This window comes from Gymnoscopelus microlampas (genome assembly GCF_963454915.1).
Source record: "Gymnoscopelus microlampas genome assembly, chromosome: 13".
Lineage (NCBI taxonomy): Eukaryota > Metazoa > Chordata > Actinopteri > Myctophiformes > Myctophidae > Gymnoscopelus > Gymnoscopelus microlampas.
The window spans coordinates 44,660,871-44,685,735 of record NC_139950.1 but is presented as its reverse complement, the minus strand read 5'-3'; the positions used below and the strand labels follow the sequence as shown (position 1 = coordinate 44,685,735).

At 40.6% G+C, this 24,865-nt stretch overlaps 1 protein-coding gene across 1 annotated transcript in view; it reads left to right on the top strand.

Moving 5' to 3' along the window:
* itga9 (integrin, alpha 9) overlaps positions 1-24,865 on the top strand; it is a 134,604-nt gene that overhangs the window by 15,484 nt on the left and 94,255 nt on the right. The window contains exons 5-12 of the mRNA XM_084077210.1: positions 2,305-2,372; positions 11,003-11,132; positions 11,952-12,037; positions 12,169-12,231; positions 13,699-13,836; positions 15,492-15,597; positions 19,474-19,568; positions 24,140-24,230. Of these exons, the coding sequence (XP_083933336.1) occupies positions 2,305-2,372; positions 11,003-11,132; positions 11,952-12,037; positions 12,169-12,231; positions 13,699-13,836; positions 15,492-15,597; positions 19,474-19,568; positions 24,140-24,230 (777 nt within the window). The remainder of the gene's footprint in view (positions 1-2,304; positions 2,373-11,002; positions 11,133-11,951; positions 12,038-12,168; positions 12,232-13,698; positions 13,837-15,491; positions 15,598-19,473; positions 19,569-24,139; positions 24,231-24,865) is intronic.

Here is a 24,865-nt window from a genome sequence, read left to right as displayed (position 1 = left end):
GTATGCGCACTCCCTAGAGGCCAAGGAAAAACCTTTTTTTCACATCTGCCTTTTATAGCACCACCAGGAGGCCGACTTATGTAAAACAATGTTTTTGATATTACTCCAGATTTGATCGAAAGTTCACGCAAAGCGGTACACATGATCTCTATAGTCATGTGATCAAGACGGATCTGTTTCATTTGTGATATTCCATCCTGATTGGCTGAGATTGACGTCTAAAGTTTGCAGGAGTGGCCCGTTTTGAACAAAATGCCGCAAATAATAATGACATGCCCAAAAGTAGACACTCCAAGCTCAATGTGGTTAAATTAACATTGAGGGGTTTTACTCTGTGCCATGTTTGGAGTTTGAACCTGGCCCGTTTCGCATGTTGTCCTCTACCTTAACTCTCCATGTCTCTCTTCACTGTCACACTGTCTGAAAGAAGCAGACACATCGTTTGAAAGGGGAGACCAATGTAAGCGAGGAGTGAGTCAAAACATCATCTTCCTTTAGTCACACAGGGCAGAAGAGAGAAACAGTTGATCACGATCAGACACATAAAACTTTGTATAAAGTCTACACTTGAAGATGAGAGGGCCTTTGTTGGCCCAAGCAGTCTGCTGCGCTCCCCCGTCCAAAAACCCTAGCTTGGACCAACAAGCCCGTTTGTCATGGCCCACCATCATCTCTGGTGCAGCTATCGCTGTATGAGTTATGGGAGCCTTTCCCCTACGTCAGGGCCTCTGACAGGCGTTCTGGCACTCAAGACTGGTAGCTGGAGGGCCTTGAAGTGTGTTGAAGTGTGTCAAAACTCCAAACGCAACTTTCCTCTGGCAAGACGCGGCACCTGGGAATTTCGAAGGACGTTATAGTTCGTTATGCCGCGGATAAAGTATCCGACGCGCTAAGCGTTGAGCCAGTGGAGAATTAGTGCTCCTCAGGCAAACTCTTTTGAAAAAGGGAAAGTGTTCACATTATGAGGGTTATTACGGTGATGGAAGCTTTGTTGAAAAACAACAGGGTTTGGCATCGCTCTCCTGAATTTCTGTGGTGTTTGAGATCAAATTGCTTGCAAGGTAGGGGGAAAAAAAAACTGTTTTTGCGAGCACCCATGCTTTAACAGTTTGCAGGTTTATGATAGTAGTAAATCAAGTTCATTTGGTATGCTATACAAATAGGTTAACATATATTACAGTGTATGTTTCTCGCACCCACGGTGGTCTAAAGCCCAGCACGGTTTTTACGGTTGTAGAAATCAAATTTCATTTGAAAAGCAAAACCTATACTGCATGAAATATTCAGCTGAATGATGCAAGTATTTTCTTAACCCATTTAGACAGGGAACGCATCTAGTGTCATTTTAAGATTTCAGATACACAAGCTCATAGCGCGGGACCGAGTGCTGCACTACGAGCTTGTAGATCTGCTATTTTTTTTGAAAAATTGTGAACATTTTTGCAAATCTTTGAATATATACATTTATTAATTAAAGCAAACATTTTGAACTCAAATCTTTGCTTCTGGGGGATTCTACAAATGTCTTCTAAATCCTAACAGTTTTTTGAAAACACTTATGTTGCTATATCAGTGGTTCTCAAACCACTGGGGGTCAAGGACCCCCAAAATGATATGTATTTGGCCGCGGACCTCCATCTCTAAATATTGTGTTCCAGGGACCCCCCAGAAGCAAAGATTTGAGTTAAAAACATTCGCTTTAAAAATATATATATTCAAAGATTTGCAAAAAATGTTCACGATTTTTCAAAAATAGCAGATCTACAAGCTTGTAGATCTGCTATTTTTAAATAGCCATAGAAATCTAAAAAATGACACACACACACATGCGTTCCTCGGTTTTAATGGGTTAATATGTTTAGACTTGAGTAATGAAACCCTTTTATATACCTAGATCATTGCTCCGGGGGTCAGGGTTTTTTGTGTCCTTCCGTTTCTCTTGTTTGCCTCCAATAGTTTCAGAGGGGCCATGCAGTCTTTGCAAAGGGGACCATAATGTGTACAGTACAGCTCACACAGATCCAAACTCAATATTTTTTGTAACATGAGAGCAGTATGACCCCCCCACACCCCCACCCCACCCCCCCAAAGTGTGAGTTTTTCTTGAATGCAGAGTTGTACCGTTTTTTCTTCTTGCTTTCTAGCCCCAGTACAGATTCATCTTGGATGGAAGGGGCTGCTTTGACTAGCTCCATATGGAATGCAGTGAGTGAACTCCAGTAAAGTGCTGGCTCAGGCAGCACAGTGAAATAATTTGTGGTTTTGTTTTTTTCTTTCTTTCTTTTCTTTTCTTTTCTTTTACAGACTATAAGCAGAAGTATGGGGAAGAGCATGGCTCATGCCAGGCGGGGATAGCAGGCGTCTTTACGGAGGTCAGTGACAGTGCAACGTTCATATCTGTTTATCATCCATATTATGCGAAACCCGTTCTTCTGTTATTAGACTGTAAACTGGGTGATTCTCAGGACCCCCCAGTTTGATATGCATTCAACCACGGACGCTCATTTCATAGAATTGTCATCCTTGGCACGGTGGCACCCCCAATATACGCTGTAAAATCATCTGGAAAACGTAGCTGTAAATCCCATTGTTCTGGTGTGAACAGAGGAGATATAGTGAAACAACGCACAGATTAAGTTTTATGACGTCAACATTTCACAGAGAAATACACAGAAGATACAGGGTATTTTTTTGCCACACTATATTATTTATCTCCTCTCATCAGAACAATGAGATTTAGGCTAAAGGAGTAGTTCACCCAAAACATTACTTATTTAATATCAATTACACACCCCATGAAGCATTGAATTCATGGTGATTTTTTTGTTTTTGCTAAGCCAATAATTTGATGACCGGCAGCGGTTCCGGTAGGAGACACAAAGAGTCTCCTTTGTATCTCCTACCGGAACCGCTGCCTACCGGTCCGCTTGTCATCAAATTATTGGCTTAGGAATGAGACAAAAACAAAAGAATATCCATGAATTCATGTCTCCATGGGGTGACTAATTCATAGATAAAAAGATTTTTTTTCGGGTGAACTATCTCTTTAAGTTTTCCTTGTATTTAACTCAGAGAGTGGACAATTGAAATGGAAACAATGGACTTCGCAAGGGTCCATTGTTTCCAGTTCCAGTACACACCCGGAGTTACAGACAGACCCAGTCCATTTGGTTTTGCATGCATGGGGAACCCATTGAACCCCCTTAAGGACCCCTGGAGGTCCCTGGATCCATGAGAACCACTGCTGTAACTGTTAGGTGACGGTCTGGTCTTTGTTTGGACTCTGTTATGAAGTCTATCTGCTCTCAGCAGAGGCTCTTTAACAGTAGCTTTCATCTGCCAGGAATCCTACTGTTAATGTTAATGTTTGTCAAACGCACTGATTTCATCAGCTCCGTCACGTGTGTGTGTGTGTGTGTGTGTGTGTGTGTGTGTGTGTGTGTGTGTGTGTGTGTTTGACGACAGACGAACGACAGACCAGGCTCTTCTCAAATCGATGTGTGTAAATCATTTTGTCAGAGCAATTTCTACATTGCAGTATTGATACTTTAAGTAAAACATGCGAGTACTTTTTCCACCACTGTCGATTTGCGAGACTAGCTCCAGACAGACAGACAGACAGACAGACAGACAGACAGACCCTCTGGTAGACGGCTGGCCCTCCCACAGAGCCACGCCGTTAAAAGTGAAATCTGGGAGACCAGGAGAGGCTTTAAAAACATGTTGTGTTTGTGACACACATTAGATTAGAGCGACACAACGTGGGAAAAGAGTGTGACTGGTATCTATACGCTGTAAAAGGAAGGAAGCTTTTATTTCCTTTAACACTATCTCTAATGGAAGCAGGTCACAGAGGTCATGTAGGGTCACCGTAGCCCTTCCTATCTGGCCTATGGAAGCAGGAGATAAAGAGACTGACGTTTTGGTTTGTTTCACTACAACAAAATAGTGAAAATAGCAGCTCTACGAGCTCACAATGCATTGTGATGTTAGTTGTAGATCGGTTATTTTCACACGCCACATACTGTAATACAGGGTTATGTGGTTAATCAGACTAGGACGTCACAGACTCACAGGACGCGTGAAATCCCAGATCCACATGGGAGCTGTTAATAGACCCTGTCTTGTTTGTTTACCTTTTTACAGCATGGTTCTGCAGGAGCCTGGCTGTCTATAAGAGTGTGTGTCTGTCTGTCTGTCTGTCTGTCTGTCTGTCTGTCTGTCTGTCTGTCTGTCTGTCTGTCTGTCTGTGTGTCCTGTGTGATCTGATAAAAAAATCATGTCAAATGCTTTCAATTCGCATTTTAAAAGGGCGGGACACATTTTTGATGAGCAAATTGCCAATGCTCCTCATCAAGACGCCCATGATGATAACGTTGACTCATCTGTTGTTTCTGTTTCTGTTTTTGACTTTTCTCCCATCCTGGTATCGGATGTTCTACACGCCCTGTCTACCTTAGACCCTAAAAAATCTGCAGGCCCAGACGGCCTTGACCCTTTTTTCCTAAAATTATCATCGGCTATCATTGCTCAACCTGTCACTGATATGTTCAATATCTCCTTAGCCACTCAAAGTCTACCTGAAGAGTGGAAACAAGCAAATGTCTCCCCTCTTCTCAAGGCTGGCGATCCTTGTGATGTAAACAATTACAGGCCCATTTCTAACCTTTCCACCTTGGCAAAGATCTTAGAGGGCCAAGTATCAAATCAGGTAAAGGTTTTACTTGATTCATACTCTATTTTGAACCCCATGCAGTCAGGTTTTAGAGCAAAACATAGCACTGTAACGGCATGCCTTAATGTTATCGACGACATCAGGGCAGCCCTGGGTAAGAAATCTTTTTGTGCGGCCTTATTCATTGATTTGAGTAAGGCCTTCGATACCGTGGATCCTCACGTACTGCTCAAGGTCCTTTCTAAAGCTGGTTTTTGCCAAAATGTGCTTGGTTGGTTCAAAAACTATTTAGTTGGCCGCACACAGTGTGTCAAATTTGGTGATACCATTTCTGATCCCATCACCCTTGAGAAAGGAGTCCCCCAAGGTTCCATTCTTGGTCCATTGCTTTTTCTTTTGTATGTCAATCATATTTGTAGTCAATCTAAGCATTGTAAGTATCATATGTATGCCGATGACACAATTCTGTACTCTTGTGCTCCTTCTTTTGATGTAGCAGTGTCAAACTTGGCCTCAGATTTTGTCTCATTGCAGCATGAATTGGTAAATAGCAAATTGCTATTAAACGGCCAAAAAACCAAGGCCATGCTATTTACTCCAAATAGAGCTGACATTATCCCCCCAAATATCACCACCTTGGAAGGAGTAACCATCGAATGGGTGGTGCTTTACAAATATCTGGGAATTTGGTTGGATAACAAGTTAAACTTCAATCATCACATTGAAGCGTTGATTAAGAAGTTAAAATTCACAGTAAGCTTCTTTTATAGAATGAAGTCCTGTTTTTCTTTTGCTTCAAGGAAAAGGCTGGTCACTGGCCTGTTTATGTCGCAACTCGACTACGGCGACATTGTGTATCGATTCGCCTGTCCCTCAATATTGGGTAGACTTGATCCCCTTTATCATGCTGCGTTGAGGTTCATTACCAGCTCCACCTATAGGACACATCATTGTATTCTGTATTCCCTAGTAGGGTGGTCCTCCTTAGCATCTCGCAGGTTGCTACATTGGTACACTTTTATATATAAAGCCATTCTTGGAATTTCCCCCTCGTACATTTGTTCAAAATTTAATCTTGTCCAAAATTCGCTCAACCTCAGATCGAATGCCTGGATGCGCTATGTCGTACCCACTACTAAATCTGAGGCAGGGAAAAAAAAACTCGCGTTTTTTGGGCCTTGGTCGTGGAACGATCTACAGACCAGATTAAAATTGGCTTCATTGATCCCTCTAGTGTCTTTTAAGAGGATTGCCATGGGCACATTCTCCAACCATTGCTCCTGCTTTGACAAGTAGCAATTGCTGTGTTCTTAGTCTTATATTAGTTTATTAGTTTTATGATGTATTGTTGTTATTAGTATTTTAAATAGTCTGTATTGGTGCTATTGGTAGTAGGTCTTTGGTATTACGGATGTCATGTTTGTCTTTGTTTTGTTATGTCCTGTATTGTCGTTACTGGCAGAGCTGTGTAACATTTTATTTGCCTCTTCTCTTGGCCAGGGCACACTTGTAAAAGAGACACTAGTCTCAATGTGATTTCTCTGGTGAAATAAAGGTTAAATAAAAAATAAATAAATCTAATCTCCCAAACTGCTGGACCGATCAGTGCCAAATTATTTGTGCACACTGCCAGTAGGCCTAGTACCTCCATTTTCACCTGGATGTTTTATACTTTTATGAAATATTTAACTTTTATTTCATTATGGATGGAAGTCAATGGGGCTTGGATCGCGCTGAGACCTTAATTGCCCTCATTTGTAGTCATACTTAATATATAGTATGGCCTAGACGACTGACTTTATAAATGACAGATGTCACAGGCTGGCCAGTGGCCACATGAAGTCCAAGATCCACATTGGAGACACGCTGTTCCATTCCATTTTGATGTTGTTTATGTATCAGGGAAGTAACTAATTACAAGGACCCGTATGGGTCCATTTGGGTTCCATTTGTACACTCTTTTGGAGTTAACACTAAGGATTTGACTGTGTAGCCTACAGTGAGTTGTGCTGTTATCTTACAATCAGGGAGGATGTTCCATTGAAGTTGGCTTTGAACCTCTTTGTCAGTCAATCTTTATGATAGGATTAACTTTATTGATCCCCAAAAGATGAGATCAGATGTTTTAGTTCTACTGGATATCTTCTCCACTTGTCCCTCCCTAACATTTTAGTCTAGTTTTTATTTGTTGATGAAATTCTCAATATATTTAGTCTTAGTTTTAGTCATCATAGCTTAGGTTTAATTTAGTTTTCATCAGTGAAAAAAGGTAGTCGAGGAAAAAAATTCGTCATAGTTTTAGTCGACGAAATCAACACTAGTGTACAGGTTTCAGAATCAATCAGTAAGTCAGTAATCCCAGAGAACAGAATAGTCATTGCAGACCTTAAGTTCTCATCTGGGGGTCAGGCTTGGTTATGGGGCCTGATGGCTACTGGCAGAAACTGTCCATGTTGCTTTAGTTTGTGCTGGAGGGGGGGGTGATGATTCAGTGGCTGAATATGCTCCTCGTCCCCACCAGCACATCATGGAGGGGATGAGAGTTCAACTCCAGCTCCATACTGTAGCTATAGCCTTCCTCACCAGCTTGTTCAGTTTGTTAGAATCCCGTGTGTTGATGTTCTCTCCCAACAAACCATGGCAAAGAAGAGGACACTTAAGCATTTTTTTTTATAAAGAAAAGATGCGTCACTGAACTAGAGAGAAACTAGTTTCTACAACATATTCATGGCGAAATCGTGTCGCATGATGTACAGTATGTACAGTAACGATTACTCAGATTAGTCTAAGAAAAAACTACTTTTGCTCTTTTACTTGAATAGTTTTCAACACACGTGATCTTTCTTCTACTTGAGTAATATTTGAGTCAAGTTGCAGTGCTTCTACTTTATTAGAATATTCAAGTATTCTTTCCACTTCTACTTCCTGTGCATCACACAGTAAAACGCTGCAGATGTACACAGTGCAGCACATGCAGGAATATGCTTACAAAAGAGGTTTGTCCTCATGTAATTACATCTGGCTTATATGCGGTGCAGACTACAAGATCTGCACATGTTGGATATTATATTACTCCTTTTTCTGATGTGTCAGAGAGCTCATGCTTGGCTTGCTTGGAGGTTTACATGAATGCCTAATGGTCGGCATCTGCTTTAGTTGTGTGAAGGGGTTTTTTAAAGCAGTGTTTGGATGAGTTGACAGGTGGTTTGGATGATATGACCCAGGAAAAAATGTTTGTGGCTTGAATTCCTTGTCGATACCTTTACTTGAACGTGGCGATTTTTCCTAGAGATGTCTTATATGCAATGATACATGTATGCACATAAAGCTGATGCTGCCTGTCCAAGTCTGGATAATACAAGGGCAACAAATACAAGGTGATAATTAGTTTGTCACCTATCCATAATTCCATATTATATCATTTATTCATAAAAAAAAGTGAGATTTTAACCTCTTTCAACTTTTTGAAAAGAGCAGATCTACATACTTACAATGTGTAGCAATGAAATGCGTTGAGAGCTTGTAGACCTGCTATATTCGCTGCACGATATGTATACCTCCAGGCTATGGTCAAGGCTTACACCCTTGCCCGACCACTTCGGTCTGCCGCCTCGGGGCAACTGGTTGCCTCGTCGCTCTTGCCGCGGCTTTTTTCTGTTCTGGCCCCACAGTGGTGGAATGAACTCCCCACTGATGTCAGGACAGCAGAGTCACTGCATGCCATCTTTCGCCGCAGGCTGAAAACCCACCTCTTTAGGAAACACTACCCTGACCCTTCCTCTTAGCCTTGCCTATTTGTTGTCAATTCTTTGCACAAGCTCTTGTTTTATTGGATCTGTGAAGGAAGTAAGGAAGAGGCCCAATTTAGTTTATTTGTTTTAGCTCTTTGATACACTTATTTGTTTTAGCTCTTAGTTGCTTGTTTTAGAAGAGAATGCACTGAAGACTTCTGGTGATTAGTACTGTAGTTTCCTTGCCTACCTATGTATAATGCACTTATTGTAAGTCGCTTTGGATAAAAGCGTCTGCTAAATGACTCTAATGCATACAATAGGGCTTAAGTGGTCAAGTTACCGTAATACTGTAAATTGACATTACTGTCAACAAGGAACTCCCCCGGGCGAACACATTGATATTGTCTAGCTGGGATTTCTCGACAGTGTGGGGAGGGAGTTGGCTTCGAGCATGGGAGTTGATGCTGGCTGGCATGCCTCGCCGTTGTTTGGTATGTAGCCATTCTGTCAACCGTTAAAGGTCGCTGTTTTCCGCTCTGTGTTTTGGTTCATTTGCACTCGGATAAACCCCGGTGCCTCCCCTGCCTTAAGAATTCCACCAAAACATCTGTAGCAGCTGTGTTTCGGCGGCCAAATTGTGTCCATGTTTGACATGGTGAGTTCTTTAAATAGCAAGGTCACTCACAGTGCCAGTTTAGCATGGGGCGGGACTTCATCTCCGCTGATTTATCAGCAATTTTCGGCACGTATGACAAAGTTTCCTACATTTCTGTGGCTTAAATTACATAACTTACAATAACATACCATTTAAGCCCAAGCTTGTAGTGTAGATCATTCCTGTGTAGACCCACACGCCCTGTTAATAAATTAGATCATGTTACTATGATTAGCTTCAGTTTAATATACTATAAAACATGAGTCTGAAAACCATTGTGCACGCAAGGTAAGAGGCCACAGTAGGCTTGCAAAGCTAGGTCCAACTTCTAATCCCATTGGTTTAGAAGTAAAAAAGTAAGTACAATTCTGAGGTACTTTTGCTTTACTGGTGTATTTCAGATTTTCGTCTGCATCTGCAACGCGGGTTGTGAGCTTGTAGATCTGCTATTTTCAAACATTTTAGTACTTTTACTTTTGGTACTTTAAGTACATTTTTGTACCAATACTTTTGTACTTTTACACAAGTACATTTTTCATTCCAGACTTTTATTTGTAACAGAGTACTTCTACATTGCAGTATTGATACTTTTACTTTCTAAGTAAAACATTTGAGTACTTTTTCCACCACTGGTCATTGGTTTGATCATAACTATGCTAATTTAGGGCAATTGACTCAAGTGTTAATGAATATCACAGCCAAAGCGGAATTGTCAGTACATCTGCACAGCACTGTTTAAGACACTGTAAAGCTGTTGCAGCTCCAAAACATTGATTCAAGCTACTAAAAAAATATATTTTTCCCCTTTTCTTTCCTTTTTCTAAGAGGAATTTTAAAGACAGGAAGTAGTAGATGGACAGCTGTTAACTCGTCACCCTGTCTGAACTGCGGTCGGTGTGCCTAGCCATCTCAAACATCTGCAGATGTTTGAGACCACAGCTCAGGCACTGCTCAATACGAACCACATCGTGTTCGTTTGTTTGTCTGTTTGTTTGTTTGTCTGTTTGTATGGATGACTGCTCAGCAGTTGGTGACTCGGCGGTAATTAGCTCCTTGAGGGATACTGGAGAGACCAAAAAATCACAGTTGAAAAAAGGGTGAAAAAAAACGAAATGACTCAGACTGACAAACGGAGATTGAAATCGTGTTGGAGTCGCGGTTCATATATCAAAGGGACGTAGTAAACGAAAGATGAAGCCCCGAACAAACATATTTTGCATTCTAATTCTCCCCGTCCTTAATTGTTATGTTCTGGAGGGCTTTGAATTACTGTCAGTCATCATAAAAAACTGTGAATAAATCATTTTATAGCCGTGGATTTTGCTAAGGTCCTGGATTTTTTGCAAGACATCAAAGGGGGGGGCAGCTTTTGGCTGGCATTGAGTCTTAGTGGTGTGGTTCACAGTTAGATAATACAACACAGCCTGTGGCCATCGGTTAACCAGACCTTACCGCCCAGTGGTACGCTTTTTTCCCTCAGTTTTCTTCGAACCTTTTATGTCATTGCTTCTCAAAGTGGGGTCCGGGGACCCCCAGGGGTCCTTGAGGGAGTTCCAGGGGGTCCCCAGCTTAATGATAGATAGTTAGGAACCAAATTGACCCTTATGGGTCTGTAACTCTGAGAATGTACAAATGGAACCAAATGGACCCTAACGGGTCCATTTGGTTCCATTTGTACACTTTCAGAGTTAAATTAACATTGATTTTACAATATAAATTGGGGTCGAAGAGATATAAATGCCATTAAATGGGGGTCCGTAGCCCAATAATGCATGTCAAACTGGGGGTCCTTGGCATATCTTATCTAATGGGGGGTCGCGGGCTAATACGTGCCAATTTGGGGGTCCTTGACATGAAAAAGTTTGAGAACCACTGGTCTATGTAACTTGCTGGGACCACAGATGTTCACACGGATGCTGTGTTGCCATTTATTTACAGGAGCTGGTGGTGATGGGGGCGCCGGGGTCGTACTACTGGACCGGGACCATTAAGGTGTACAACCTGACCTCTGACACCTTCTACAACCCAAACAAAGAGGAAGTTGACTCCCACAGATACAGCTACCTTGGTGAGAGCTTGTTAATAATGTACATTTCTTTCATTTATAACTCTGAGATCGCGCACAAATGGTCCATTTGGTTACATTTGTGCACTGTCAGAGTTAACCCATGCAATCCGGGTACGCAGATCTGTCATTTTTAGATTTCTTTGGCTATTCAAAAATAGCAGATCTACAAGCTCATAGTGAGCTTGTAGATCTGCTATTCTTTGAAAAATCTTGAACATTTGTAAATAAATATTTTTGAAAGTGAACATTTGTAAAATATTTAGTTCCAGGGACCCCCCAGAAGCAAAGATTTGAGTTACAAATGTTCGCTTTAAAAATATATATATATTCAAAGATTTGCAATTTTTTTTTACGATTTTTGAGTAGCCAAAGAAATCTAAAATGACAGAGATGCGTCCCCGGAGTGAATGGGTTCAATAGAAACGTTGTCGATTTTCAACCTAAATCTCATTGTTTTTGATGTGAGGAGATCAATAATATAGTGTAGCAAAAAAATACCCTATGTCTTCAGTGTATTTCTCCACAAAATGATGTCAGTCTCATTTCACAATATTCCACATGCCCATATGGCGCCTGACGCGGTCTGACGTCAGCGTTTCACAGTGTCAACAACACTTCACGGACAACTATGCTGAAGACATAGGGTATTTTTTTGCCACGTTTATTATTGAACTCTTCACCTCCAGAGCAATGGGATTTAGGTTGACAATTTTTCCTTTAACACAGAGGATTTTTACTGTGTTGCTTATTTGTGCTGCTCTTGGTCAAATGACAGCCTTAGAAATTCACCCCAACCCTCTGTCTCTTGTGTCTCTCCAGGCTATGCAGTGACTGCAGGACATTTTTCGTCTCCTCATGTGATAGACGTTGCTGCCGGAGCGCCTCAGCACAGCGGCAGTGGGAAAGTACGCACTTTGTTTATGTTTTTGCCTTGTCTTGTCATTTGCAGATGATACGGGAGGGAGTCAGAGATGTCTGTCTGTCTTTGCTCTCTCTCATTTATTTTCTCTCTCTCTCTCTCTCTCCTACCACCCAGGTTTACATATTCAAAATTGACGGTGTATCGTTGGTGAAGAGTTTTCAAGCCTCAGGGAAAATGGTATGATCCAGCTCCTAATCTATGTTAACAGTGTTCTGACACAGGAATGTTTATCATCTCAATATAACTTTTTCAAGCAGAAACAGTAATATCCCTCATTTTTACCAGCTTGCAAGCTGGTCTAAGAAGAGACTGACCTACTAGTCATCCATGTGTTCGACATATTCGCAACATGTTTTCAATCATTGGCTATCCTTTAAGCCAATGGGGATACTTTCCCATACTCTGAACGGGCGGTCTCGTCCTTCCAAGCTATGCTGCTAGACACGCCTCTCGCCTCTATGGCCACTACACACGCCTGCCGTTGGTTCAAATCGCCGTGTTAATAATGTACACACAGTATAGACTCCAAATCCTATCTAAATGCAACCAAGATAATTCTAATAACATTTTTTTTTTCAACTACTGTATGTGATACGCTATGAATACTGAATGTAAAATTGGTTGAGCATATCTTCCTTTTTTTGTTTAAAGAAAAGAGATGGCAACAGCATCTATTTAGACTTCTCTTCCCATCAGATTGTGTGGTTGATGCTGGTGATACAGGGCAGACATGCTACAGTGATTGTTTGGTCCTAAGAACCACACTGTTTACATCCATGTTCAGTGTTTAGAGAGCAACAGTGGTTCAGCAACCACCAGAGCCATGCAGGGAGGTAGCTAATGTGTTCTGTGCACAGATAAAATAACAGAGAATCAGGGCAGATCTCAGAACCTAAGATGTGTAAATATTACTTTAACCCCTTAAGACCGGGAACACATCTGTGTCATTTTTTGATTTCTTTGACTATTAAAAAAATAGCTGATATACAAGCTCATGGCTCGGCACCGAGTGAGCTATGAGCTTGTCGATCTGCAATTCTTTTGAAAAACAAACGTTTGTGCAAATCTTTGAATATATATTTTTAAAAGCGAACATTTCTAACTCAAATCTTTGCCTCTGTGGATTCTACAAATGTCTTCTACATGTTTTACTTATGTTGCTATAATATCAGTTCTCAAACTTTTTCATGTCAAGGACCCCCAAAAGGAGAATGTATTTGGCCGTGGACCCCCATCTCAAAATAGTTTGTTCCAGTGACCCCCCCCCCCCCTGAAGCAAAGCTTTAAAAATATATATATATTCAAATATTTGCACATATTTTCACGATTTTTCTAAAATAGCAGATCTGCAAGCTCATATCGCGGCACTCGGTGCCTATGCTATTTTTGAATAGCCCCAAAAAATCTAAAGTGACACAGATGCGTTCCCGGATTGAATGGGTTAATATTGGTCTAGATATGAAAGCGAGAAAAACAAATCCAGGTCAGATCAGGCATAATAAACTCATAAGAACTGCCATGTCTTTAGGGGAGACGAGGGAGGAGGGAAATTGGGACCTCTCCTTGGCATTAACTGACCCAATGTTCTGTGTGTGTGTGTGTGTGTGTGTGTGTGTGTGTGTGGGGCTCTCGCCTTGGTTCCAGATGGGCTCTTACTTTGGCTCCTCATTGTGTGCAGTTGATCTGAACCAGGACGGCCTGTCAGACTTGCTGGTGGGGGCACCCATGCACAGTCAGCTCCGGGACGAGGGCCAGGTGACCGTGTACCTCAGCAGGGGCAATGTAAGTGGCAACCGACGGGTCAGCGTGGGAACACGATATCATAACTATGACAGTTTATTATTGTACTATACACAGGCCTTTGTATAAGCCTCCACACCGTATCCAGTGGTATAAAGTAACTATTTACTCAAGTAATGTACTTAAGTACAATTACTTTTACTTTACTGGAGTATTTCCAACTATCTATACTTTTACTTCTACTCCACTACATCTCATACAACTTCTACTACACTACAATTATTTGAAAACTGTAGTTACTAGTTACTTTGCAGATATAAATTATTACATTATAACATACATTAACCATTTTAGCCCTGTTTAATACCGAGGCTATTTGAAAATAGCCGATCTACAAGCTCACAACGCGTCGCATTGCGGCGCGTTGTGAGCTTGTAGATTGGCTATTTTCAAAACATTTTGTACTTTTACTTTTGGTACTTTAAGTATATTTTGATACCAATACTTTTGTACTTTTTCTCAAGTAAATTTTGAATTCCGGACTTTTACTTGTAACAGAGTACTTCTACGTTGCAGTATTGATATTTTTTCTTAAGTAAAACATTTGAGTACTTTTTCCACCACAGCATAGCCTACATAACGTGACAGTTTATTGTACTACACACAGGTCTTTGTAAAGCCTCCACCGTATCTGGATTTTGATACTGTACAGAAGCAGTTATCTACTGTCACTCTTTAAATGTGTATTTGCCTTTCTGGATTATGGACTCGCCGAGCTCCGTTTATATTTGATTTAAATCAGACCGTCAATGTTATGATAATGTTATTACGTCGAAGCAGTGGAACGCTATTTGTTTCACTAGTGATATTATTGATACCTATTAAGATTAGGCCTCCTCTGTCTCTAAATGTTATACCTGCAATGAGTTATTGCTGGCGTGTTTTTACTGCTCTGGTTTGGTTCTTTGTGTGTGTTTTGATGCAACGCCAAATTGCTTCAATGGAGGTTGCTGTCATTACTTTTATTTTATCAGAGAAGAATATAAAATAATTTATAACAAAAATAGCGAGAGCACTGTAGTGAGAGGTTTACACATGTAACCAAATGTACCCATGAGGGTCCATTTGGTTACATTTGTAAACGCTCGCTACATTACGGGCACAGATGCTTCAAAAGCGCCTTGGCAAAACAACGCATCGAGCAAGACAGCGTGGTGTGCATGTGAAGCGGACTTGGGGGCAGTGTTGATTTTGTCGCCTAAAACTATGACTTAAAATGTTAGTCGACTGCCTTTTTTCACTGACGAAAACGAAATAAAAACTAAGCTATGATGACTAAAACTAAGTCTAAGAGAATTTCGTCAACAAATAAAAACTAGACTAAAATGGGAGGTAGGCTACTAGTGGAGAAGAGATCCAGTAGAACTAAGACATTTTCTGTTTGGTTGCGCTCGAGTGTTGTGCTCTGAAAATGGCCGATCTACAAGCTCACAACACGTTGCGAGCTTGTAGATTCAACTGTAGATTTAGTCGACTATAATCTTATGATATTTAGTCGACTAAAGTTGACTAAAACAAAAATAAAATTGCTGTCAAAATCAACACTGCTCCTTGGCAATTGTGACCCAATGTTCTGTGGTTGCCCCACTATACTATGTTACTGCTTCTCATTCCATGGTTTCTGTTGTTCTCCTCAGGGGGTGATGGAGGAGGCTGGCCTCCTGCACGGCGACAACGCCTACAACGCACATTTTGGAGAATGCATCGCCTCCATCGGAGACATCGATGACGACGGTTATCAAGGTCAGTCTTAACTGTCTGTTTCCTAATCGCCTTCTAAAGTCACTGCTCAGGGGTCATAGAGAACCCAAAGAACCTTAACTCTACACCAAATCTCTGCCAAGAATCTACTATATATATACACTGGTGGAAATTAACTAAGTACATTTACTTAAGTATTGTACTTAAGCACAATTTGGAGGTATTTGTGCTTTACTTGAGTACTGTATTTCCAATTCCCAATACTTTTACTTCTAGTCCACTACATCTCAGAGGCAAATATTGTACTTTCACTCCACTACAATTATTTGAAAATTTGAGTTACTAGATACTTTTCAGATATAAATTATGATATTATGAAACATACATTAACCACTTTATACCTAAGCTATTTGAAAATAGACGATCGACAAGCTCACAACGCGTCGCAGCGCGACGCGTTGTGAGCTTGTAGATCTGCTATTTTCAAATATTTTAGTACTTTTACTTCTGGTACTTTAAGTACATTTTGATGCCAATACTTTTGTACTTTTACTCAAATAAATTCTGAATTCCGGACTTTTACTTGTAACAGAGTACTTCTACATTGCAGTTTTGATACTTTTACTTAAGTAAAACATTTGAGTACTTTTTCCACCACTATACAGACATACATACATAAATACATACATACATACATACATACATACATATCTCACCCCAACACGGTGAAATAACACGGATTGACAATTCCGTAAATAGACGACGTAGAAAACCCCAAAAGCTCTGCATAGCGATTCCCCTCCATTGACTTTTTGGACCATGACGGAGGCGCGCAGTCTCAAGCGAACTGGAGCCACAAGAGGCACCACCGAGTGAGCTGAAGCGAGCGAGTTGCTGTGCCGAATGTTGCGTTATGTTCGCTTGAGCCTACTCAGCGCCGTCCGAGTTTATGTACCGATAGGCACAGAATAGTAAATCATGTTGTGGGGACAGCTCTGCTTCCGGGTTCGCGGCTCCTATGTTATTTCTCTGTGGGATTCGCGGCTCCAATGCACAGCTTTTGGAGTTTTCTAGTCGTCTATTTACGGAATTGTCAATCCGTTTTATTTCACCTGTGTGTGTGTGTGTGTGTGTGTGTGTGTGTGTGTGCACGTGAGCGTGCGTGTGTCTGTGTCTGTGTGTCATTAACCCTGTGTTTACTTAAAGCCAGTCGGTGTGCTGGGAAACATGCTGTTACTGTAGCTCTCTTAATAGACACTTTAAGTGTTGTCAGTGGCTGTAAAACCCGGTGAGATCTCTGAGAGAGTGGAAACAAGGCCATAAAGAGCTGGCGAAGGGAATGAAACAACCTCTCTCTCTCCTTATGCCATCTCAGGAGAAAGTCCATATATGCACTTTCCTTTTCTAAACAAAGAACGTTTCTTGGCTGGAGGGCTGTGTTATTGTAAGGAAAAAAAGGATTTTATGGATTCCCTGTGCACTTGTGGAAAAAAAGCATAGACAGTAAATGAATTAGCTTTTATCTCTTTATCATCTGGCTTGATTTCCCCCCAAACATAATAGCTTTGCATCTTTAATTGAAAACATTTCTACAGTCTTATTGTAAGTGGGAGAATGTCTATCCTTTATTATTGGGCTACAGTGATGTGTGTATTGCATTTCCTGTTCTTTGAGACACACATCCGGGTTTTTGACCAATACGCGCCTTTGTTTGGCCCGATTTCGGGACAGCTGACGTTGATGACGTTGATCCCCTTCCCCTATTCGCTCATACTAGGACATGACGTATGTGCAGGCCGAAGAATACATCACCAATGACGTGCTAACGTGCTAAGCTGAGCTTTGTGTGCCAACATTGATAACTCTGCCCGACAAAGCCTGGCTGTGATTGGCGTAGGCATTGAAAAAACGTATGTTGCTATAATCAATGGTTCTCAAACTTTTTTCATGTCAAGGACCCCCAAAATGATATGTATTTGGCCGCAGACCCCCATCTTAAAATATGTTGTTCCAGGGACCCCACATATGCACGTGGCAGCTTGAGCTGCGCTGTGCTTGGTCCATTTTTTTGTGGTGGCAGAGATACAGTGACAGATACAGAGGTGCTGACAAAACGCCGTTCTAGACCATACTGACCCCTTCGGCACCACACTGTAATAAAGTGGTGGTGGGTATAACACTGTTTGAATGTCCCTCCTTTATTGCAAATTAGAGCATAATCAACTTACTTGACATACTAGAATCAACCAGGCTATTTGTTCTCCCGAGTCAAACCGAAGGCGTAGCGTGATTTCTAGAGTAGCTCTTTCAAATTAAATTACAGCAGCTACTTTCGGAAAGAGCAGATTAATCCATTAAGACCGGGGACGGATCTGTGTTTTAGGATTTCTTTGGCTATTAAAAAGATAGCAGATATTCAAGCTCATAGCGCGGCACCGAGTGCTGCGCTACAAGCTTGTAGATCTGCAAAAAAAAAATAAGCGTGGAAAACTTGTGCACATCTTTGAATTAAGATGTTATAAAGCGAACGTTTTTAACTCCGATCTGTGCTTCTGGGGGTCCCTGGAACAACATATTTTGAGATGGGGGTCCGCGGCCAAATACATATATTTTTGGGGGTCCTTGACATGAAAAAAGTTTTTTTTTTAAACTGTTTATTTTAGAGATTTAGAAGACATTTGTAGAATCCCCCAGAAGCAAAGATTTCATTTACAAATGACCAAAAATGTCCAAAAATAGCAGATCTACAAGCTCATAGCGCGGCACTCGGTGCCGCGCTATGAGCTTGTAGATCTGCTATTTTTTGAATAGCCGAAGAAATCTTAACATGACACAGACGCGTTCCCGGTCTTAATGGGTTAATGTCAGCTATGACGCTGGTCTAAATCTTTCTCCACACCACAAAGTCTAATGAGTTATAATACCCAAAAGGACAGTATGCTCCAGACACGCTGTGCCAGGCTGTAAGCTTTAGAGCATATCATCATCTGAGACAAAGATGAGTCCAGGGGATGGATGCCAGTCTCTCAGCCCTCTCAAGTATTATGAGGCGTACGCCAGGCCTTAAGTCTTATATGAGCCAAACGGCACCCAGTGCCAGGAAAGAGAAAGAGCAACAGTTTAAAAAGTGTGTCTCTGTGTGGTTGTGTATGGGTCATTTTAGACACACACATGGGCAATATTTGCTGATAATCCCTTCAGGGAAGACCATCTCAACTTAGCAACACTGTAATTGTTGAACTGTGACTATGAACTATGAACCATATCAGATTCCAACTGATATACATATACCAGCCTGATCTCACACAACACGGTGAAATAACACGGCTTGACAATCCGGTAAATAGACGACTAGAAAACCCCAAAAGCCGTGCATAGGAGCCGCGAATCCCACGGAGAAATAACATAGGAGCCGCGAACTCGGAAGCAGAGCTGTCCCCACAACATGATTTACCATTCTGTGTCTATCGGTACGTAACTCAGACGGCGCTGAGTAGGCTCAAGCGAACGTCGCAACGTTCGGCACGGCAACTCGCTCGCTTTAGCTCGCTTGGTGGTGCCTCTTGTGGCTCCAGTTTGCTTGAGACTGCTCGCCTCTGTCATGGTCCAAAACTTAACCCTGAGGTTCCGATTCTACTAAAATCCCAACAGTTTTCTGAAAAAAACGTATGTTGCTATATCAGTGGTGCTCAACTTTTTATAGACAAAGTGTAAAATAATGCTTTTCAGCTCAAATCAAAAAATTACACAGATGCGTTCCAGGTCTCAATGGGAGTCAATGGAGGGGAATCTCTAGGACTATTAATCATTTCTATATCAAACCACTTTTCAACCTGGCGTCCCTATGTTGGGCATGTTATCTTAAGTTAGTCTGCGTATTGTCCTCTTTTTTAGTATTTATCCTCTGTTCTTTTGTAGATGTTGCCATAGGAGCTCCGAAAGAGGACGATTATGGTGGAGCGGTCTACATCTACCATGGGGACGCCACAGGAATCATCAGCAAATACTCCATGGTAAAGATACTTTCTACAGCGACACACACACATCCTGCCAATGGCCCATACCTTGATGCTATATGTATATCTACTAAAATAATGGTTAAAGTGGTTAAATGATTGTGACACTATATTAACACATTTTGCTGGGGACCCCCTGGTACCCCCACAAGGACCCCACTTTGAGAACCAATGTTTTAGGGCAGTGGTTTTCAACCCTTTTCATATCAAGGTGCACAGTGGTGGAAAAAGTACTCAAATTCTTTACTTAAGTAAAAGTATCAATACAACAATATAGAAATACCCTGTTACAAGCGATGCGACGCGTTGTGAGCTTGTAGATCAGCTATTTTCAAATTGCCTAGGGCTAAAGTGGTTAATGTATGTTTCATAATATCATACTGTAGATCCATTATTTATTTAGCATTTGAGCCACGGACCACCATTTGATGAGATTCAGACCCAAGACTATTTTGTTATCGTTGGATAAGATTTTGTCCACAATTCTATGTTGTATTGATTTGGTACCATAGGAGAGATAACAGGCAAACGTTGATCAAAATAACAATTCTTCTACATTCTCTAATTGTGTAGACTTCTTGTAAATTAAGTAATAGGCCTACAGATGTTTAACAATAATTTAACTCTTGAAAGTGTAAAATGAAACCGGTCCATTTGGTTTAATTTCACACTCTTAAAGGGGCTACACCATGAATGTAAAACAAATATATTATATAGAAATATTGCCCCCTAATACGTATTAAACAGGTTGTAAGCCTAAAAAAACATCCAGATATTTTTTCTCACTATCTGACTGTCTGTCATTCCAAGCTTTTTCAGCTGCAATACCAAAACGTCCTCTTTTTGGCAGAGGGGCGCTACTGAGCAATTCTGTCTGTCAATCATCACATTGATGTTTAACTGTCAGTTAAACATCTAATAAGGGTCCATTTGGTTACCAACTCTCATTCATCATCTAGCTGGGGACCACCTTACCTGGAACCCCCTCAAGGACCACTGGTGGTCCCCGGACCACTGGTTGAAGGCCCCTGCTGTAGGGGGACAGGGGAATTGGCATAACAACTAAATTGGGAGAGGAAAAAAGGTTAACATGAAGAATTACAGTTTGAGGTTGAAGATTGATAGATTTGGTGGATGTCATAATATTGGTTGAAAGTATTTGGTTCAGGCCTATGTAAGCACTAAGCACGCATCATTTTTGTTTTAAAACACGATAGGATTTGTAAGAATAGAAAAATATTGCATACTGTATTTTAGTATTAGTATTTTAGTAAGTAGGTACACAGAATTGTCGGGGGCATGAAGGGGTTAAAGGGGCACTTTTTCATTTCATCTCGACTTCCAACGAGAACACTTGTGCATAGTGTGTGTTTTGGAAGGAGCAGTTGGTCTTGGTGGTTGTTGAAACTCATTGAGTAATGTGTGGTTGAGGAGAGGACCCAGGTGGCATGTGTAAAACCCTGGGAATAGATTTTCCAGCCGCATAATTCTGCATGGAGGAGCAAAGCAAGTTTCTTCAAGAGCTTGTTTTCATTAGTGACTACAAATACCATCTCCGTTGTTGAAAAGAACCAGAGATCTTAACCCCTTAAGCCCGGGAACGCATCTGTGTCATTTTTTAGATTAATTTGGCGATTCAAAAATAGCAGATCTACAAGCTCATAGCGCGGCACCGAGTGCCGCGCTACGAGCTTGTAGATCTGCTATTTTTGAAAAATTGTGAAAATGTGTGCAATTCTTTGAATATATATATATTTTAAAGCAAACATTTTTAACTCAAATCTTTGCTTCTGGGGGGTCCCTGGAACAACATATTTTGAGATGGGGGTCCGCGGCCAAATACATATCATTTTGGGGGTCCTTGACATGAAAAGGTTTGAGAACCACTGATTATAGAAACATAGGATTTGTAGAATCCACCAGAAGCAAAGATTTGAGTTACAAATGTTCGCTTTAAAAAAGTATATATTCAAAGATTTGCACAAATTTGTATGATTTAAAACAAAAATAGAAGATCTACTATGAGCTTGTAGCTCTGCTATTTTTGAATAGCCAAAGTATAAGATAATGTTTAAAGTGGTTAAAATCTAAAATGACATGCTTTCTCGGTCTTAATGGGTTAAGTTCCCACACACAGCAGTCCATCATCGCTACTGAGATGTTCTGTGGCAAAAAAAAAGCCGGTAGTCTCCCTTCTAACGGGAACAACCTCATTTTTTATTGAGGGATTAAGGAACAGAAAGCGGTCCATCTTGGTAGCAAACCTACAGCGCTAAGGCGTTAAGCTCATAAGTGTTGTAAGACATGCCGGTGGCGGTGGGGTACTGGCAGATCAGTGTGTGTTATTGATGGAAGCAATTATGTCTGTTAAGCTTACATTCTTTTGGTTATATGGTGATCTATTCTCCACCTAAAAAATAGCCGATCTACAAGCTCAAACGTGACACGTTGTGAGCTTGTAGAGCGGCTATATTTTTGCTCTTTGGTGTATGATGAAGTATATAGGGTGTTTTATTGTTTGCAAAGACAAGCACAGGGAAGTACACTTTAATACAATGTCTGTTGACCCATTCAATCCAGGAATGCATCTCTGTCATTTTAGATTTCTTTGGCTATTCAAAAATAGCAGATATACAACTTGTAGATCTGCTATTTTTTTGAAAAGTCGTGAAATTTTGTGCAAATCTTTATATATATTTAAAGCGAACAATTGTAAAATATGTTGTTCCAGGGACCCCCAGAAGCAAAGATTTGAGTTACAAATGTTCGCTTTGAAAATATATATATTCAAAGATTTGCACAAATTTTCACGATTAAAGAAAAATAGCAGATCTACAAGCTCATAGCGCGGCACTCGGTGCCGCGCTATGAGCTTGTAGATCTGCTATTTTTGAATAGCCAAAGAAATCCAAAATGACGGAGATGCGTCCCCGGATTAAATGGGTTTTTGAAAGAGGATTTTAAACCCAAGAAAGCACTAAGGCTTGTTTCCATTGGGGTCCATTGTACTCAATTCATCGAAAGAGTCTATTATTACATCACTAGAGGGGTATGGTCAAGGCCAAGGCTTGCCAGGTACTTGTGTTGATGTGGTGGTAATGTGGTCTCAATTAAGTACAGGTGTTGTTGATTGGGAAGAAGCAAACAGCTGTTGTCTGTGCTCTGTGACTGTGATCAAGAGTTTGTGGACTGTGTTTTTTTTTGCCTTCATATTTTGTAGCCCTGAGAGTGACGGGCAATTTTGGTTGGAAGAGAAAATAAATACTTTTATTATGGACTTCATGGAAACGTTTGGACGTACAGTAGTTATTCATGGGCGCACGTCTAAACAATCATGCCCTGTCAGCAACCAGTAGTGTTAAGGTAAAGGACTTTGCCACTGTCATGTGTCATGCCAGCAATGTTAGAGAGCTATAGATTATGGACTTGAAGGAGCATAGTGGTGGTCTGGCATGTTTAGCCCATTGACTACGACTTACAGTGTACTCGTGCTGACTGTTTTCCATAACACACCGTCGTTTTATTTACGACAAAACGGCTGGATTCCATTCATTTCAGTGCGGTGCAGAGACTTGAAACGTACTTGAGATAGGTAGTCCAACACACTAAACATCATTGTGGGGTTATCGTTTGTGAAAGTTACATTGTTGCTTTTTCATGCATTTTGGATTTCATGCAAGTGTGGATTGAATGAAAAGGTTAGCCAACAAAACGTTACTGTAGTCCATGGAAAAAGTCCACGACTTATAAACTGAACAATGATGTGTAGCTGGCATTGACTCAATTGTTCAGGTGCGGTATGTTCAATAAAGTTTTAATGACTTTGGAGAAAATGGAAACAAACACACAATCTAAGAATAGAGCAATAATCAGGAAATGGGTCTGTGTTTTACAGTATGTATGGTATATGCTGGCCAAAGCTGTGAATAGACAGTGACATATATTGACACTGTCATGGTCCATGGTTAATAACTACCACGGCCAGCCATGCTGAAATAAAGTACTGTATTCTCTTCATGGTGCTGTTTAGCATTGGTGGTAAAAGTACTCACATTCTTTACTTAAGTAAAAGTATCAATACTGTAATGTAGAAATACTCTGTTACAAGTAAAAGTCTGGAATTCTAAATTTACTTAAGTAAAAGTACAAAAGTAATGGTATCACAAATAAAAGTAATCATTGTGTAGAATGTCCCATTTCACAAGTTCAAAATGTATAAAAAAATAGACGATCTACAAGCTCAAACGCGATTGTGAGCTTGTAGATCGGCTATTTTAAATGGCCAAAATATATATAGGAATGAAGTGGTTAGTGGGTTTTTGAATCAATCTACAAAGTAACTAGTAACAAAGTTTTCATATAATTGTAGTGGAGTAAAAGCACAATATTTTCCTCTGATATGTAGTGGAGCAGAAGGAAAAGTATTGAAAATTGTAAACACTCAAGAAAGTAAAAAATGACTCAAAATTGTACATAAGTACAGTACTTGAGTACATGTACCTAGTTACTTTACACCACTGCTTGTTTAGGTGCTTTGTATAAAGGTGTTCATTTGGTTATTGTTGCAGAGGCTGTCTGGACGAAGTATAAACCCTGGCCTGCAGATGTTTGGCCAGTCCATCTCTGGCAACGTGGACATGGACGGCAACGGATACGCCGGTAATAAAACCCCTTAAAACACTTTAATTACCCAAAAAAACAGCCGGGATGTACGTCTGGTGATTAACCCATTAAGACCTGAAGCCGATTCTACATGTCTCTTAAATCCCAACAATATTCTGAAAAACATGTTTCTATATCCCCCCAAAATTATATGTATTTGGCTGCAGACCCCCATCTCAAAATATTTTGTTCCAGGGACCCCCCAGAAGATTTGAGTAAAAAATGTTCGCTTTAAAATAATATATATATTCACAGATTAGCACATATTTTCAAAAATAGCAGATCTGCTATTTTTGAATAGCAAAAGTGTAAAATAATGCTTTTTAGCTCAAATGAAAAAGTGACACAGATGCGTGCCAGGTCTTAATGAATATATATATATTCAAAGATTTGCACACATTTTCACGATTTTTTTCATAAATAGCAGATCTACAAGCTCGTATCGCGGCACTCGGTGCCGCGCTACGAGCTTGTATATCTGCTATTTTTGAATAGCCCAAAGTGTAAAATAATGCTTTTTTTTAGCTCAAATCTAAAAATGACACAGATGCGTTCCAGATCTTAATGGGTTAAAATGAACACATCCAAGAGGAGGTAATTTAATGTTGGGTTTTTCATATTTTAACCCTGGT